The sequence below is a fragment of the Schistocerca serialis genome, chromosome 11, assembly GCF_023864345.2.
Source record: "Schistocerca serialis cubense isolate TAMUIC-IGC-003099 chromosome 11, iqSchSeri2.2, whole genome shotgun sequence".
Classification (NCBI taxonomy): Eukaryota; Metazoa; Arthropoda; class Insecta; order Orthoptera; family Acrididae; genus Schistocerca; species Schistocerca serialis.
In genome coordinates this window covers 66,251,156-66,266,102 of record NC_064648.1, presented here as the reverse complement: position 1 = coordinate 66,266,102, position 14,947 = coordinate 66,251,156, and the positions used below count along the sequence as shown (strand labels likewise).

Genomic DNA, 14,947 nt, shown 5'->3' with positions numbered 1-14,947 from the left:
GGGTGGGAATGACTTTATGTGCCATTCTGCACTCTGCCTCTCTGACTGCAGATCGTGCTGAGAGACCTATCACTCGTCCCCAGTGATGATGTCATCTAGGAAACTGGGATCACCTACACAGAGTTGCTCGAGTCCTTCACACGTGACCGTTCGGTGTCGCTTTTGCACGTCGGTCGAAATTCTGGACACAAGTTTCACACAGATCTTCGGCACGGCCGAGTCTTCTGATACGCTGATACGGTATCGTGAGCGACCTTTTTTGGAAGTTCGGTATTTTTGACATCGAGTGAATGCTCGTTTGATAGTGTGAATTCAGTAACTGGCACACACGAGTCACACAGTCGTCTGTTAACAATGTTGACGGGCGTCCGGCAAGGGCCACATTGGTGACCTCCTCATGACGTTCTCTAAATATCCTGTGTCACCTGTTTGACTGAGATTTGGAAAGGCAGTTGCCCCGGAAGGCTTCCTGAAGCACTCCAGAAGTTTGTGGCAGTGTCTTGTGGAGCTTCACGCAAAACTTAATCGTGTAGCATTACTCTCAAGTTTTCTCCATCATACGTTTGAGGCGATCACTACGTAGAGGATCACGGAAGAACCCGTTATAACCGTCCGAGAACGATTGAGTGGCCTACTGCTGGAAAGCTGAGGAACATCCCGCCCCCCACTTCCCGACCCTCCCCAACTGTTCCTACCATTCTGTGACGTACAGTTGCATTGCAGAATGTGGAACGTGTTACTTTCTGATCACACCCTCTACAGTAAGAACATTCAGTTGGATGTAAGTTGCAGTAATTAGGAGACAGTGAGTTTATGCTGTGCACGATGATAGTGACAAGGAGCAGTAGAGTGTAGTAGAGTGGGACTGGGGGGGGAGGGGGGGGGGTGACAGGATAAGAAAGGGAGATGCTGGGATGAAGTTTTTGTACAGGGGTTTAGTAGATATTGAATCCAGGACTATGGGACCAAAGGATGTGTTGCAAGAGTAACTCCCATATAGGTAGATCAGAAAAGCTGATGAGGTTGTGGCAGAGGTTGTGAAAGCAGCCACTGAAATTGAAGCGTGCTCGGCTCGGCATTGCGGTCTGCCACGGGGTGGTAGTCTCTGCTCTCAACCACAGTTTGGCAGTGAGCATTCGTTCGAATAGACAGTAGGTCGGTGGTTGTGCCCAAATAAAATGCTGTGCAAAAACTGCAGCAGAGCTGGTATATGAATTCACTGCTTTCACAGGTGGCCTTGTCTCTGGTGGGACAGGATACACCTGTGATGGGAATGGTGTAGGATGTGCTGGGTGGGTGAAATGGGAGGATTTTGCACCTTTGTCTTCCACATTCATACGATCCGTGTGGCAGTGGATGGGGAGTGGAAGTGGCATAAATTTGGAACAGGGTGTTGTGTAGATTTGATGGATGATGGAATACCACATTGCGGAGGGTTATAAGAATTGTGGATAGTATGTTTCTCATCTCTGGGCACGATGACGGATAGTTGTAGCCCTGACGAAGGACACAGTCCGGGGCTTAATAGGTGTCAGTTGGGGCACTTCTTTGCAGCTAATGCTTAGGGGCAGTGGGAGCCTTAGGAATATGTTGAGATATGGTGTAAGAAATCTGTTTTTCAGACTATGATTGGGGGTAATGCGTGTCTGTGAAGGCCTTTGTGAGATCAGCATAACAGTCGAGGGAATTCTCGTCACTGCAGATATGCCATCCGCGGATAGCCAGACTTAAATTGGAGCGATTTTTTAATGTGGAAGGGATGACAGCTGTCAAAATGCAGATACCTTCATTCTTAGTGGTCTAGCTGTGGCCAGAGGTATGGATGGAGTCATCAGAGAAGTAGAGGGCAACATCTAGAAATATGACACATTGAGCTGAAGAGGACCAGGTGAAGCGGATGGGGAAGGTGGTGTTGAGGCTGTGGAGGAGGAATTGAGGATAGGGTGTTTTGGACCTGGATCCAGATCATTAGGATGTTTTCGGGGAACCTTTTGGTGTTTTGGGAGGCCGGAAAGCGGTGTCCCTAGGTGGTCCACGAGCACTTTCGCATAGCAGGCTGCCGTGCAGGTGCCTAGGGCACTGCAAGAGATTTGTTTATGTTTCTTGCCCTGAAAGGAGAAGTAGTTACTTGTGAGGATGTGATTTATTAGATGTATAAGGAATGAGGTGGTGAGTTTGGAGCCTTTAGGATGTCGGGAGAGGTAGTGTTCAACTGCGAGGCTTTGCACAGGTTACGTCTTAATATAGGAAGGTGGCACCGACAGCGTCAATTAGGGATGTGAGTGGTAACAGGGGAGGGTATTGTCGAGACTCGCTGAATTTGAAAGGGTAGGCCACAAGCTAGTGGTCGGATATATTGCTCCATGAGAGTAGAGATATATCAGTGATAGCACAATAGCTAAACTGGGGCATTGGGGATTGTTACGTTTACAGATTTTGAGGTGAGGCAAGAGATGGGTTGGTGGGAGAGATTCTGGGACGTGATAATGATTTCAGTCGTGATTGGGGGTTTTGCTGGACTTCTGACACAAGATCACTCGGTAAGGCTCGTAGGTGGAAGGATCAGACAGCTGGAGGGCGCCCTCTGTCAGGTCGTCACTGCGATTCGTCAAGACTGTAGCGGAGACTCGGTGTGCGGGAAGGACGGTGGGCTGTCCTGAGGTGATAGTTCTTTCTTCTGTTCAGTGGTTTGTGTTCTATGTAATGGGCCTAGGGATTGCTCCAGTTTCATCACAGGCCATTTTCATTTCATCAGAGGCAGATCCACACGTGAAAGCAGCCACGTCGTATACCAGCTGTGCTACAGTCTCCACACATCATATTACGTGGGCACGACTGCCGATTAACTGTCTGCCCCAGCGAGTGGCTGCCTCGGAACTGTGGCCGAGAGTGGAATTGACGGCCCAGTGGCGGAACACGATCGATTACGGTGGCCGCTTCGGAACGCGTGCCGTCTGTATCCCGTTCCGCAGTTCCAGCTGTCCTGAAGTACGTGGAATGGAGCTGTCATTGCAGCGTGCCCTTTACTCCCACAATCCTAGCCTCAGTTTCCACTATCACCCGTAACCGACCATCTCCTGCTCCTCTGTCGTGTCACCCCCTCCCAGTCCACTCCCCACATTGCCGCCAACGTGCGGCTCCGGTGCTCGTGTGTGGCATTCCTAATCTTTGCACCTGCTGCCTCTTCTCCCAGACACCGGCTGCCTCCCTGATCCTCCTTCCCTCTGTCCACCTCTTTCTCCCACTACCCACTCCACCGCATCCGAATCGATCCGTCACGCCAGTACAGTAGCTCAAAAAAGCATTCGTCCAAAAGGTAGCAAAGTTTTCATTCTTTTTGTGCATCTGTCTATGACTTTAGTCTTCTACTGTTCGTCAAACTATTACTTTCACTCTGCAAAATTATTAAACTTGTTAAAACTGTTTCTAGTTGCTTTACAAGGCTTGAGACATTCTGCCAGTGGCCTGTAAACTGTCATTACCACGAGCTCGCGCGTGTTCCCGGTCCTTTATTGCGCACTGCACTCGGAGAGGCAGTTCGACTCATTTATAAACCTAGAAGCCTTGGAACTTTCTAATTTTTGAATCTAAAGCCACTACAATTTTTTCTTACACTGGTTGTAGAGGTGTACAATATTAGCATGCATTCATCAGAATTAGATTTCAGTGAGTTTCTTGTGATCTTCTGGTGTACATTATGAGTCTGGTGAAGTTCCATCTATACTTTCATTCCCCTATAAGCATATTAGAAGTTCATCCTTTCTTTTATTAATTAGATTTCTGCAGTGAGTGTTCTTTAAGATCCGTGACTTTGTCCCAGCATCTGAAAGTCACACATTTACTACCTTCATCGTAACATCACAAACGTCATTGACAAAAAGGAGGAACTTCTAATATCCGTACAGAATAAGGAAAGAATAGATAGAGTACCTGTCGATGGGTTGTACTTAACAGAACAATAAATGGAAACCACATTGCCGACTCCACTGTCATTTCCAAATTTCACTCTATGCTGATGAAGTCTGTGGGGTTCGTGCAAAAAGTTCTCGACCTGTAGGTCACAGCATTACACGCACAGCTTTTATCCCTCCAGAGTACGGTACGACTTTCGAGAAGGTTTTGTGTGAAATTGGGAGACAGTCCGTCCGGTATCCTGCAGACAGCTGTCTGAATAAGGTGTGGCACTCGAATTCTCGCAAATGGAGAAAATAGAGTACTGTCCGGTGGTAAAATTTTTTGTAATTCGAGTCTCGATACCTCCCAAAATTTGTTACAGGTTTGTAAATGTTTCTGGTGACTGCTCTCAGATTTACACTGTGACGAAACGTGCTGCCAAATTTAAATGAGGCCACGACAGTGTCTGAGGTGATTCACACGGGGGACATTCAAAAAATGCTACTATACGAACGACTGTAGTAAAAGTGTGCAATAGGGTTGTAAAAAAATGATGTACACGAGGGATGTGAAATTGACGAGATTGTAGAGATTTGGAAAGCTCGTATGTGAAGCGACGAATAACACCGTCAGCTTTGTGTCTACATTTATAATTTATGTAACTGCGAGTGGTTTCTTTGGTGCTCTCCACTGTCATCGGGCCTCTCTGTGGCAAGTGATGGAGCAGTTGTCTGAAGGGCTGCACCAGGTGCATCACACACTAGCAGGTCTGTGTGTGTAGATGTTTCCAGTCCTCTTATGATGTCGATTACCACCCATTATATGACCAACATTTGTCACGGAGGACCCTGATGACTGGGGTGGACCATCAAACCACTCGCATTAAGTAAATAGTAAACACAGACAAACAGCTGACTGGTTTTTTTATTGGTTCTCGTATACTTATCAGCTGCTGTGCCACTATCCGTTTGAAGGTGGAAGTACGAAAATTCAAAAGAAAGTGTCGACTACATTTTGTACAAAGAATTTCACACTAAAAAGCTTTGTTCAGGCGGGTGCCATTTCTCAATGGATCATAAACAAATGCGTGAGGCGACTGCTTGTGCTAAGCGGCAATTTCACGTTTGAGTCCTGGTCTGGCACGAATTTTCAGTTGTCACCACATATTCGTCGCATTGCACAGCTAGCGAATCTGGATAGTTTGTACTGTTAAACACTATCTGATCAAAAGAATCCTTCCATCTATTAGTGGACGTTAAACATTACATTGCTTTGGATGTGTATACACGTACTGCTGTGCGATTCGCCAGGTGCTGTGAACACGTATACACGTGCCACTTGGGTTTTCCTAGTGCTATGGACGTCTGTATGAGTTCTGAGCCACCAATCTCTCACTGCTGCAGACGAGTTTCTTCCATATCTCAGTTAATAAAAAAGTTTTGAGTATTTATTGTACAACACATGTACCTCATTGCATGCTATCATTTGCAAAAAAAAAAAAACGTTGTTTCAATATCTTGAATTATTTACGAGGTATGACAATGTGATTCACAATGCACGGGGATGTGTACACACGTGTCGTGTAACTATCCGTCAGATACACAGGCTGTATCATTTCATTTGGCATGTCTATATTTCCAATACTGCAGCAAACCTGTTTTGAGTTACAGCTTCCACAGCTGCTGTTATACAATGTCTCAGTTCCTTCATTGTTATTGGTAATGGAGGCACATAAACAGAGTCTTTTATAAACCCCCACAAGAAATAATCACATACATTCAGGTCCAGTGACCTTTGAGGCCAGTAATGTAGGGCTGAACCATTTGGTCTAATGTGACTGATCAATCATTCAGTAATCCTCTGATTTAAAAATTCCCACACTTTCAGATGCCAGTGTGGCAGTGGCCCATCCTATTGGTTAATGAAGTAGTGCAAATCAGTCTCCAATTGCAGGGAAAAAAAGTTCTCAAGCATATTAAGACATGTGCTTCCTGTGGCAATGTTCTCGGCAAAGAAAACTGGAGCGCACACCTTTTCCCATGAAACTGCACAGAACACATTAAACTTTGGAGAGTCCCTCTCATGTTGTACAACTTCATGTGGTTGTTCCCTACTCCATATTCTCACATCATGATAGTTCACCTTTCCATTTCTTGTCTCATCACTAAACAGTAAGTGTGGAAAAAACTGTCATCCTCCATCCCGTCAAGAATGGAATTACAGAACTCCACACTTTGTTGTTTCTCATCTTCACAAAGAGCTTGCAGTAGCTAGTTTTGCATGGTTTTATATGTAAACGTCGTCACCACACACACCAGACAGGCATCGGGGGCATGTTGAGCTGTGAAGCTGCACAGTGAATGGATTTTTTTGGGTCTTTATGAGACTACGGAAGATGAATTTGACGTCTATGGCAGACACTCGGGGACGGCCTGCCGTTTTGCCTTTACACAAACAACCTGGTTGTCAGAACTGTTCCCGCCACTGTCTAATGCTGTGCTGTAGGAGGATCCACGCCATGCCTTGTACGAAAGTCATGCTGGACAGTTATTACTGACCCGCACTGCACAAAACGTAGAACACAAAACGCTTTCTGTTGTCACGACACCATTTTTAGTAGAACTGAAGTGGGTGGACACTGCTGCTTTTCTCGAAAAAATAATAGTTATGATTTTTTAAAAATAGGATGATTCTTTCTGATGCACCGTGTATATTTTTTAATGAAATGTCATATAGAGAAACTACACTGTCATTTATAAAATGCTCATTTTACATGACATTAGCTCAACAGAAACTTTGAAATAGACATCCATTTTTCCACAGACACACGTAACAACATACAAAAGTTTGAACTGTATTTGTGAAACATATTTCTACACACAATTTAGCTGCATCCGACCAACCTGATTTAGGTTTTCTGTGATTACCCTAAACCGTTCCAGGCAAATGTCGGACTCGTTCCTTTGTAAGGGCACAGCCGACTTCCTTCCCTAATCCAATGGACTGATGGACCGCCGCCCCCCCCCCCCTACACACACACACACACACACACACACACACACATACACACAAAAAAAATCTAGTATGTAATGCCTTATTATTGGTGTGTATCAGGTAATGAACTGAAGGAATTTGACATGGCACATTAAAAAATGCTATAGAATTCTTCCCCTTCCTAGTTCGTACTTAATGAGAATCCCTCACATGGAAAACAGTCCAACATTACTGAGAAAAGAGTGCAGGTGATTCGTGTTTACAAGAAGGGTAAACATAATTACAGGCCAACATCTCTAATGTCAGTCTGTGTAGACCCCAGGGCATAGTCCAATCTCGAATACGGACATTTCTTCTAGGTAAAAGAAGTTTCTCCAAAAGAATCTGTGGAACACAGATGAGGAAAGACCATTTGTGTTAAATACATTTTACTTTTTTTTTTTTTTTTTTTTTTTTTTTTTTTTTTTTTTTTTTTTTTTTTTTTTTTTTGTGTGTGTGTACACAAGATATTTCCACAGACTCTTAAGCGTAAATTTGTACCAAACCTCCACTATTGTGACGTAATCAGACACGGAATGAATAATGAGAACATGGGACAGCTAAAACCAGCCACAAATTCTTGTGTGTAGTACACCTACAGCACCTGTATATATGACTGTGTCAGTGCTTCATAAACCCAGTTAGGTCGGTTGCAGCGGGATGATTAAACAGACTAGCAGGCAATGTGTTTACACTGACAGTTCCTCACTGCACAAACACCCCAGTGCCTTGCATTAGAGATTAAGTACCTGTGAACTCATCACAACTGCAACAAGAGATCTGACTTATCTAGTGTCCTGTAGTCGAGTGTACATAAGGAGATCACTGACAGCTCACTGCACTGTTTACAGATTCCAGTTGTGAAGCACTATCAGCTGCAGGTGGAAACATAAGCTGTTTACGGAGCTGTGACAATACAGAAGCATTGCCGTAGAGAAGTTTACAGAATTGTGTTACACGATAGGTTGAGGTAGGCGATTGAAACTACTGCACTGCAACTGTCAGGGATTAACTTAGCTGTGCCCATTTGTAAAACGAAAACATTCACAGACTATTCCTCTTTTGCTGCTGTCTCTGTAACAAGCTGCCTTTCTCTCTGCGCACAATTCATGGTATGGGAATGCTTATCAAAGACTTTGACGCATTCAGTTTTGCTGAACATTCAGCTGTGAAAGTGATATTTTCGTGGTGGATCCCGCACAATTTGACCAAAGTTAATAAATAGGAGGGAGAAAATCCTAAAATCTGTGTATGATTTTGCAACGGGTACGAAACTTGGACGTATTTGTACGATTGGGAAACTAAGCTGGAGTGGCCTTTTTTGGTGTTCCTTAACGACCTGTGTAGTAACCTGCACACTGCTACATCTCCGCCGCCGCTACCGCAGTGTGTGTCACACGTGTCGAGTAGCACGCCGTCCGGTCACTCCGGGCCCCTCGTCTCGGTTGCCTGCAGCTGATAGCCGGCAGCCCCTGCCGGGCAAATGCTCCATGTTACCGGCAGTCCTGCATCAGTAAACTGTATAGTACGACATATGTTTATGTCGTCATGCTGTGACCTAATAAACAGTGAAGTTCTTATAACCCTGTCTCTTATTGTTTCCAGCGTCAGAACAAATTGCAACTGAGAAAAGTGTTATGTTCGCGAGGCAATTGCGAGAAAATAATTTAATGCTGGATGGTATACAATAATTTTTAAAGGATTGAAGAGCACTTACTGTGAAATGGTATACAACAATTTGTTTGTGTTGCGTCCACCTGATACACGTTGGCATCCAATGTAAATGTGGCAGGAAGCGGTAACTAAACATCATAGACACAGGGCCAATTACATTTGACCAGAAATTGGCAACGCACCATCAGAACACTTAACGACAGTTTATCAAAGCAATTATTACGTTACTTGACCTTTGTTTGAAGATGTGGTATGGCAGTGCTGTTAAAAGTTCACTTGCAATTCTCAGGACGAACACAGGTCTAGTTTCAAAGTCAGTGCACGGTAACTTACTTAACTAGTTGAACGTCCGATCGGGCTGTCCCAGCGGTGACAGTAACAGTCTCGATACGTGCACACTGTGACATCGGGCGGGTACTCGGTGGATGCTGCAGCACTGGCCGAGTCCAGGTTACGTGTGCCCTCTGTGACATCTGGCCGTAACTGTGTCGTATCACATTGGAGATTGGCCGTGCTGCATGTCACTCTGTGTGTGTATGGCTGTGTACCATCTATTCAGCACTTTGGCACAAGTCATTGAAGACAGCGCGAAAAACAACTCAAAACGTTTCACCAGTCTTCATCACAGCAATGCCAGCAGTCACATACTGTGTCAAACAACTCACTATTTGGTGCAGAAAAACGTGGAATTAATGTCCCACTGCCCATGTGCACCTGAGTTATTGTCAGACAACTACCTCTTGTTCCTGACCAACAGTTTTCATTGTTCTGAGAGGCAGTAGAATCCTTCGGAAACCGTGTTTTTGGCATACCGCATCACAGTGGAAAATAGTTTCCAAAATTGGTCCAATGCAACAAATTTCTAAAATTATCTGTCACGAAGCCGTCGTACAGGCGTATCATTAATCTGTAATGAGATTGTTACACGCCAGTTGTCAAAAATGTGTTATTTATTTGTGTTGAGTTTGATCTCAGGTTACATTATCCAATTATGAAATTACGTCAAACAAGGAAATGCAAATAATTGCTTCATTTCCTACACACACTTACGACCGTGTAAATCTATTTATATTGTCCTGTAGTACTACAGACCTTAAGAGGTAAAAAGCAACAACAAGGATATATTTTCAAATAATAAAGCTCTTCATTCAACATCTCGTGTTGACATGTAACAATCACACAGACCTCAGTTATTAACTAAATGTATCTGTCCTCGCCTACAAAAGATTGTACTGCCGGGTTATGTACATATCACTGCCTGCAACGATGCTAATGACTGCAGTAAAATTGTTGAATACTAAAAACAAATATTGCACCTTATTTGCAGTGTTACCCTTAAGCAGAATAACCGACAGTAAACATTAAAACTTAATTTAGGATTTGCTAGGATTCGACATATAAATATTAAAGATTTTACTGCAGAAGATTGTTTCACTCGGGCAGCCGTGGCGAGCGGATCACTACTGCCGAGCACTCCCCTCGCAAGAGGATGAGCAGACTGGTTGTTCGATGGAGTCCACACGTTTAGCATAATTGTCATGCTGCTGTTTTAACAGTGCTGTGCAAATTGTCATGTCAATTGTGTGTTGTACAGTGGACGAGAGCCTGAACAGATGCAGGAGTCGGCGGCGGCCTCAGTCACTGAGTCTGCAGAATGACCTTACGATGAAACGACTGACGGTTGACCGTGATACGCTCGATGAAATTCGGAAGATGAGCTGGACGAGATAGGACAGTGAATTTGATGAAAATAATGTAGTGTGCTAGATTTGTGTACAAGCACACTGTGGAAGGAAGGCTTCAGCCGACGAATGACCGCCGTGACATTGCAGGAGAACAACCGTGACGTGTGAACTCCAGCCCCCCTTCCCCCCACACTCTGCCCCCCCTGTATGTTCAGTACATCAGGGAAGGCTGGATCGAGCAACACGAAGCAATTGAGAATGTCGCTTCGTTCGACATCAGTTTGAAGTGGCTAGGCAATACGCTGCTGGAGCAACGTAGCGCTCGTAGTGCCGGAAGAGATGGTGTCACGTCAGAGCCCACACAATCGGAAACGGTCACCGGCATCTCTTCTCTGAGTCGATCGTAGCTCAGCTGACAGTCATTTTGGCAGTTGACACTGGTTTCTAGTTATCGAAGAGAGAATGATAGAAAACGTGTTTTAGTCCATTTTATTTGGCTGCTGGCACACGTTCAAAGAGAAATGGTGTAATTTTACTGTGGTTTCTGGCACACATTTGGAGAAAAATTGAGAAATTTTAGTGCAGTATCCTTCTCACAGTTGAAGAAAAATGGCTCAATTTTATTGCAATATTTACAGTGCAGTGTAAGACACTAGCACATCGTAACTGGCTACCACTGAGTACAGTTCAATATGGATTGATTTACGCAGTTGTCAATATGTGTACAATTGTGATTTAATGATTTGTTGTTCCTTGGTTTTATGGAATTTGATGACAGGGATAATGCAGAGCTGAAACATGTTGTGATAAATAAATCACACATTCGACAACTGGTGCATAACATTTTCAGTACTGAAAAGTCAATAATTTTAAATGTGAACATTTTGCAATACTGTTAAAACAACGTGTGTCGAAAACAATTTTTATATGAAAGTTCTTGTTAAACTTGGCTTTATAATGTAAAGTTCCATCCCTTTATTTCATGTATGATTTACACTTTTTCTGTGGTACTGTTCCAGGTGGATCACACCATAATCACGTACCTGGTGAACCCAGACGGGGAGTTTGTGGACTATTACGGCCAGACGCGAACTGTCGAAGAGGTCGCGAACAGCATCCAGTTCAACATGGTCAAATACAATGAGGTGCACAAGAAGTCGTGGTTCTAGTTCGCAGCACCGGCGGAGTGCCGGGGACTGCTGCGGGCCACCGGGGCGTAGCCGTTTCGAGGGACAGTTGCCGAACATGGGAGTGCCTCGGTGGTGGCAACAGGACAGTCTGTGTTCTCGTTTTAAGCCCGCCAGATCTTCCGGAATTTACTTGCACTCGGGACAGGCCCCTTTCTAGTGTTGCAATCAGAGGCAGAAGCAGGCTGTGAGTAGGAAGAAGGGTGAAATGATCACCACAAGTAATATTTCAGTGGCAAAATATTTCTGGTAACACGCAGGCATTAGATCTGTGGCAGAAACCTCAGGCGAGTAGTGGACGAGAGAGAAATGTATCGGTTGTGCTTTTTGTATGCACTCTTTGACAAGCTGTTGTATGCACTCTTTGTTCTTCTACATAACTTTCTAGAAAGTAACTGCAGGCGAAGTAATTACTATTTCTAATATTTTATTTTGTAGAGGAGGTATAGTGTATGAGACTAGTGTACGTTTCTCAGTGCTCTTTGAGAAAAAGGTGACTGTGTACCACACATTACATTTTCCTCATCATGAAACTCTGTACGGTAAACACGTATCTTTTGTATTGGCCCTGCTTGTAAAGACTGCTGCGATTTTCTTCCATCATTCCAGTATTTTGACAACAACAGGATTTGAAGGTCAGTACCCACGGACTACCTACCCAAAGGAGTAAATCCGCTGTTCAAAAACACTGAAAAAAGTTGACTTTGGAATGTTCTGAGCACTAATAAATACAAAACTGTAAAATATTACGGACATTCGAAAGAAAGCTGCGTGTACCTCAGCGCGTAGTGTTCAAGTATTGTAACAGCAGTGTCATCAGTTTGATTCTTGCTACTGTCAACTTTTTTATTTATTTATTTTCTTTACCTTTACAGGAATTGGCTGTAGTGGTCGAATGGGTAGAGCACTAGACTCTGGCTCTAGGGGTCCTGGATTGGTGCAGGGATTTTTCTTCATTCGTATCTCCAGGAGGGCCTCAGGTCTACTCAGCATGCTGCCAAAATGAGTGCTAGGGGTCACCCCTGTGGATAAAGAATGAGCAGGCCTAGGGTCTCCACACACCTCCTTGTGCACCAGTAGGAAGGCTGTAATCCACCTGCAGTCAGGCTGATAGTTCAATCATGGGCTTGCACCATTGACTTTACATTTACCTTTACTTTTGATGTGAATGGTATATTTATTATCAGACTGAAAACAATGGAAAATCCAGGATGGAATGTAACAATATTATGAGAGGGAAAGTAGCTACTCATCATATAACGCTGCTGCTGAGTCGCAGATAGGCACAACAAAAAGACTCTCACAAATAAGTCTTTCAGCGATTAAGGCCTTCCATCAACAATACACACACACACACACACACACACACACACACACACACACACACACACACACACGTCTGCAGGCTCAAGCAACTGAAACCACACTCAGTTGCCTGAGACTGCAGTTGTTTGTTTTTGTGTGTGTGTGTGTGTGTGTGTGTGTGTGTGTGTGTGTGTGTGTGCGCGCGCGTGCTCATATGTGTTTGTCTGAAAGCTTTAATTGTGATAGTCTTTTTGTTGTGCCTATCTGCGACTCAGCATTCAAACATTGGATCATAATTTTTTAATAAAAAACCTGTTATTTTTATTTAATAATTGTATAAAAATGCATGTGCTCACAATACTTCAAAATGTTTCTTTACAAAAATGCAAAATGTAGTATTGTTAAATGAAATACGGGGTGGTTCTTATTAATGTTTAAAAATCTCGGAAATGACGTAGGTGATGCTGAGGCAATTAATTTAATATAAGAGACACGGGGTCAGAAATGTCGAGAAAAACCCAAAACTTTGATGACAAATGTCGAATGTGTGACATCGTCACGTGACTCGTCTCGCTGCATGTGCAGCAGTTGAGCCCATCGGTCCATCGCACCTGATTGCCCCCACCCGAGTCGCGTATTCACTTTGGTGTGGTGCCGTGCCCGTGTGCGCAGCTATAATGCACAGAGCTCGAGGGTTGAGTCGTGTGTCTGACAGGCTGTATTTTTTTCATTGCAGAAGACATTTAAGTGTTTCCATTGAGGTATTAATTTATTTATCGGTCTCACAGTCTCTGCTGATTTATTGCAAAGTACAGCACAACAAAGACCAACCATATAACGCCACAAGTAAATGTGTAAGCTACCAAATTGCATCATTACCAGTAAATGACCTACATTTTCTTTACAACTAATTAACTGTGAATAAATAACGAAGGGGATAAAGGAAAGAAACATAAAATAAGGACAGCTTTTGCTCAGTTACACCGACTACAATAATCTGGCATCTTCTACATTAGGACGGATCAAACAATGGATAATCCAGGATGGAATGTTATTGTAGAACAGTTCACATTTACAAAAGGTGTTCAAAATTTGCACTATTTGCTCAAATGCAAATTTTGCATCGCTCACTCGTCCATTCACACACGCACTCAAATACACGCACCCTATTTTGAATGGAACATCACGTGTCTTAACATTTGTCATCTACTTTTGGGGTGTTTTTCAACATTTGCGGCCCTGTGTGCTTTAATTTAAATTACTTGTCTCAGTGACATTTACTTCGTTACGGGGCTTTTAAAATTTCAATAAGAATCACCCTGTATATGTTTTGCATTTTTGTACCAAATTAAAATTTGTTATGAGCACTCACATTTTATGCAGTTAGTAATAAAAATCTAAAAAAGTTATTTTTATTAAAAGTTATGATTTAATATTTATTAATTGACATTTCAATTTGTTAATAAATATAGACATCAAGTAAAGAAGGAAGAAAGTTTAAAAGTTGAGAATTGAACCATTGACTTCGCTAATGTGTGACTATAATGCTATGCAGTGAGCTACAAGTGGCTGTTTTTAAACACACAAAATGTTTTGTGTTTTAATACTTAAAAAGTTTTTGAAATCTTCAAAGTAATTTTTTTTTAGAACTGTAAGGCTTCCTCGGCTGTACCAGTTTACTAGATTTCTGCACATTTCCTCAGTACACTTTCGGTGAATGCTGGGAAGGTACATCGTCCAACTCTGCAGTCAGTTTCTTACCAGGGGACTGATGACCTCAGAAGTTAAGTCCCATAGTGCTCGGAGCCAATTTCTTACCCAGTCCTCGTCTGCTGAGTGGTCTGTGTGTCTGACAGACGTGCAGAGGACCCGCGTTTGATTTTCAGTACCGCCAGACAGTTTTCCTCCCGGGGGAAGACAGAACCACTGTGCGCACACTGTAGTGAGGCCCTAAAATGGAAAGCAGTGACTCCGAGGTCTGGGAAACTGAAAATTCCCCGAAGAGAGGTGCATCGATCCGGCAGCCCTGTGTTCCACGTCCGAATGACAAGGAAGCTAGCCGGTATCGTGTGGACCTCTGAGCTTGCTCTTGAAGTTTTTTACTATTCCTTGTGGGAATGGGCTGGCAGTCTTCCTCTGACCTTCAGGATCAGGTGACGTGATGACCTT

General features: G+C 43.5%; 1 protein-coding gene across 1 annotated transcript in view; it reads left to right on the top strand.

Annotated features, from left to right (window-relative positions):
- LOC126426790 (protein SCO1 homolog, mitochondrial) overlaps window positions 1-12,854 on the top strand; it is a 60,398-nt gene extending 47,544 nt beyond the window's left edge. The window contains exon 5 of the mRNA XM_050088786.1: window positions 11,306-12,854. Coding sequence (XP_049944743.1) covers window positions 11,306-11,455 — 150 coding nt within the window. The 3' untranslated portion in view covers window positions 11,456-12,854. The remainder of the gene's footprint in view (window positions 1-11,305) is intronic.
- Window positions 12,855-14,947: the final 2,093 nt, after the last annotated feature.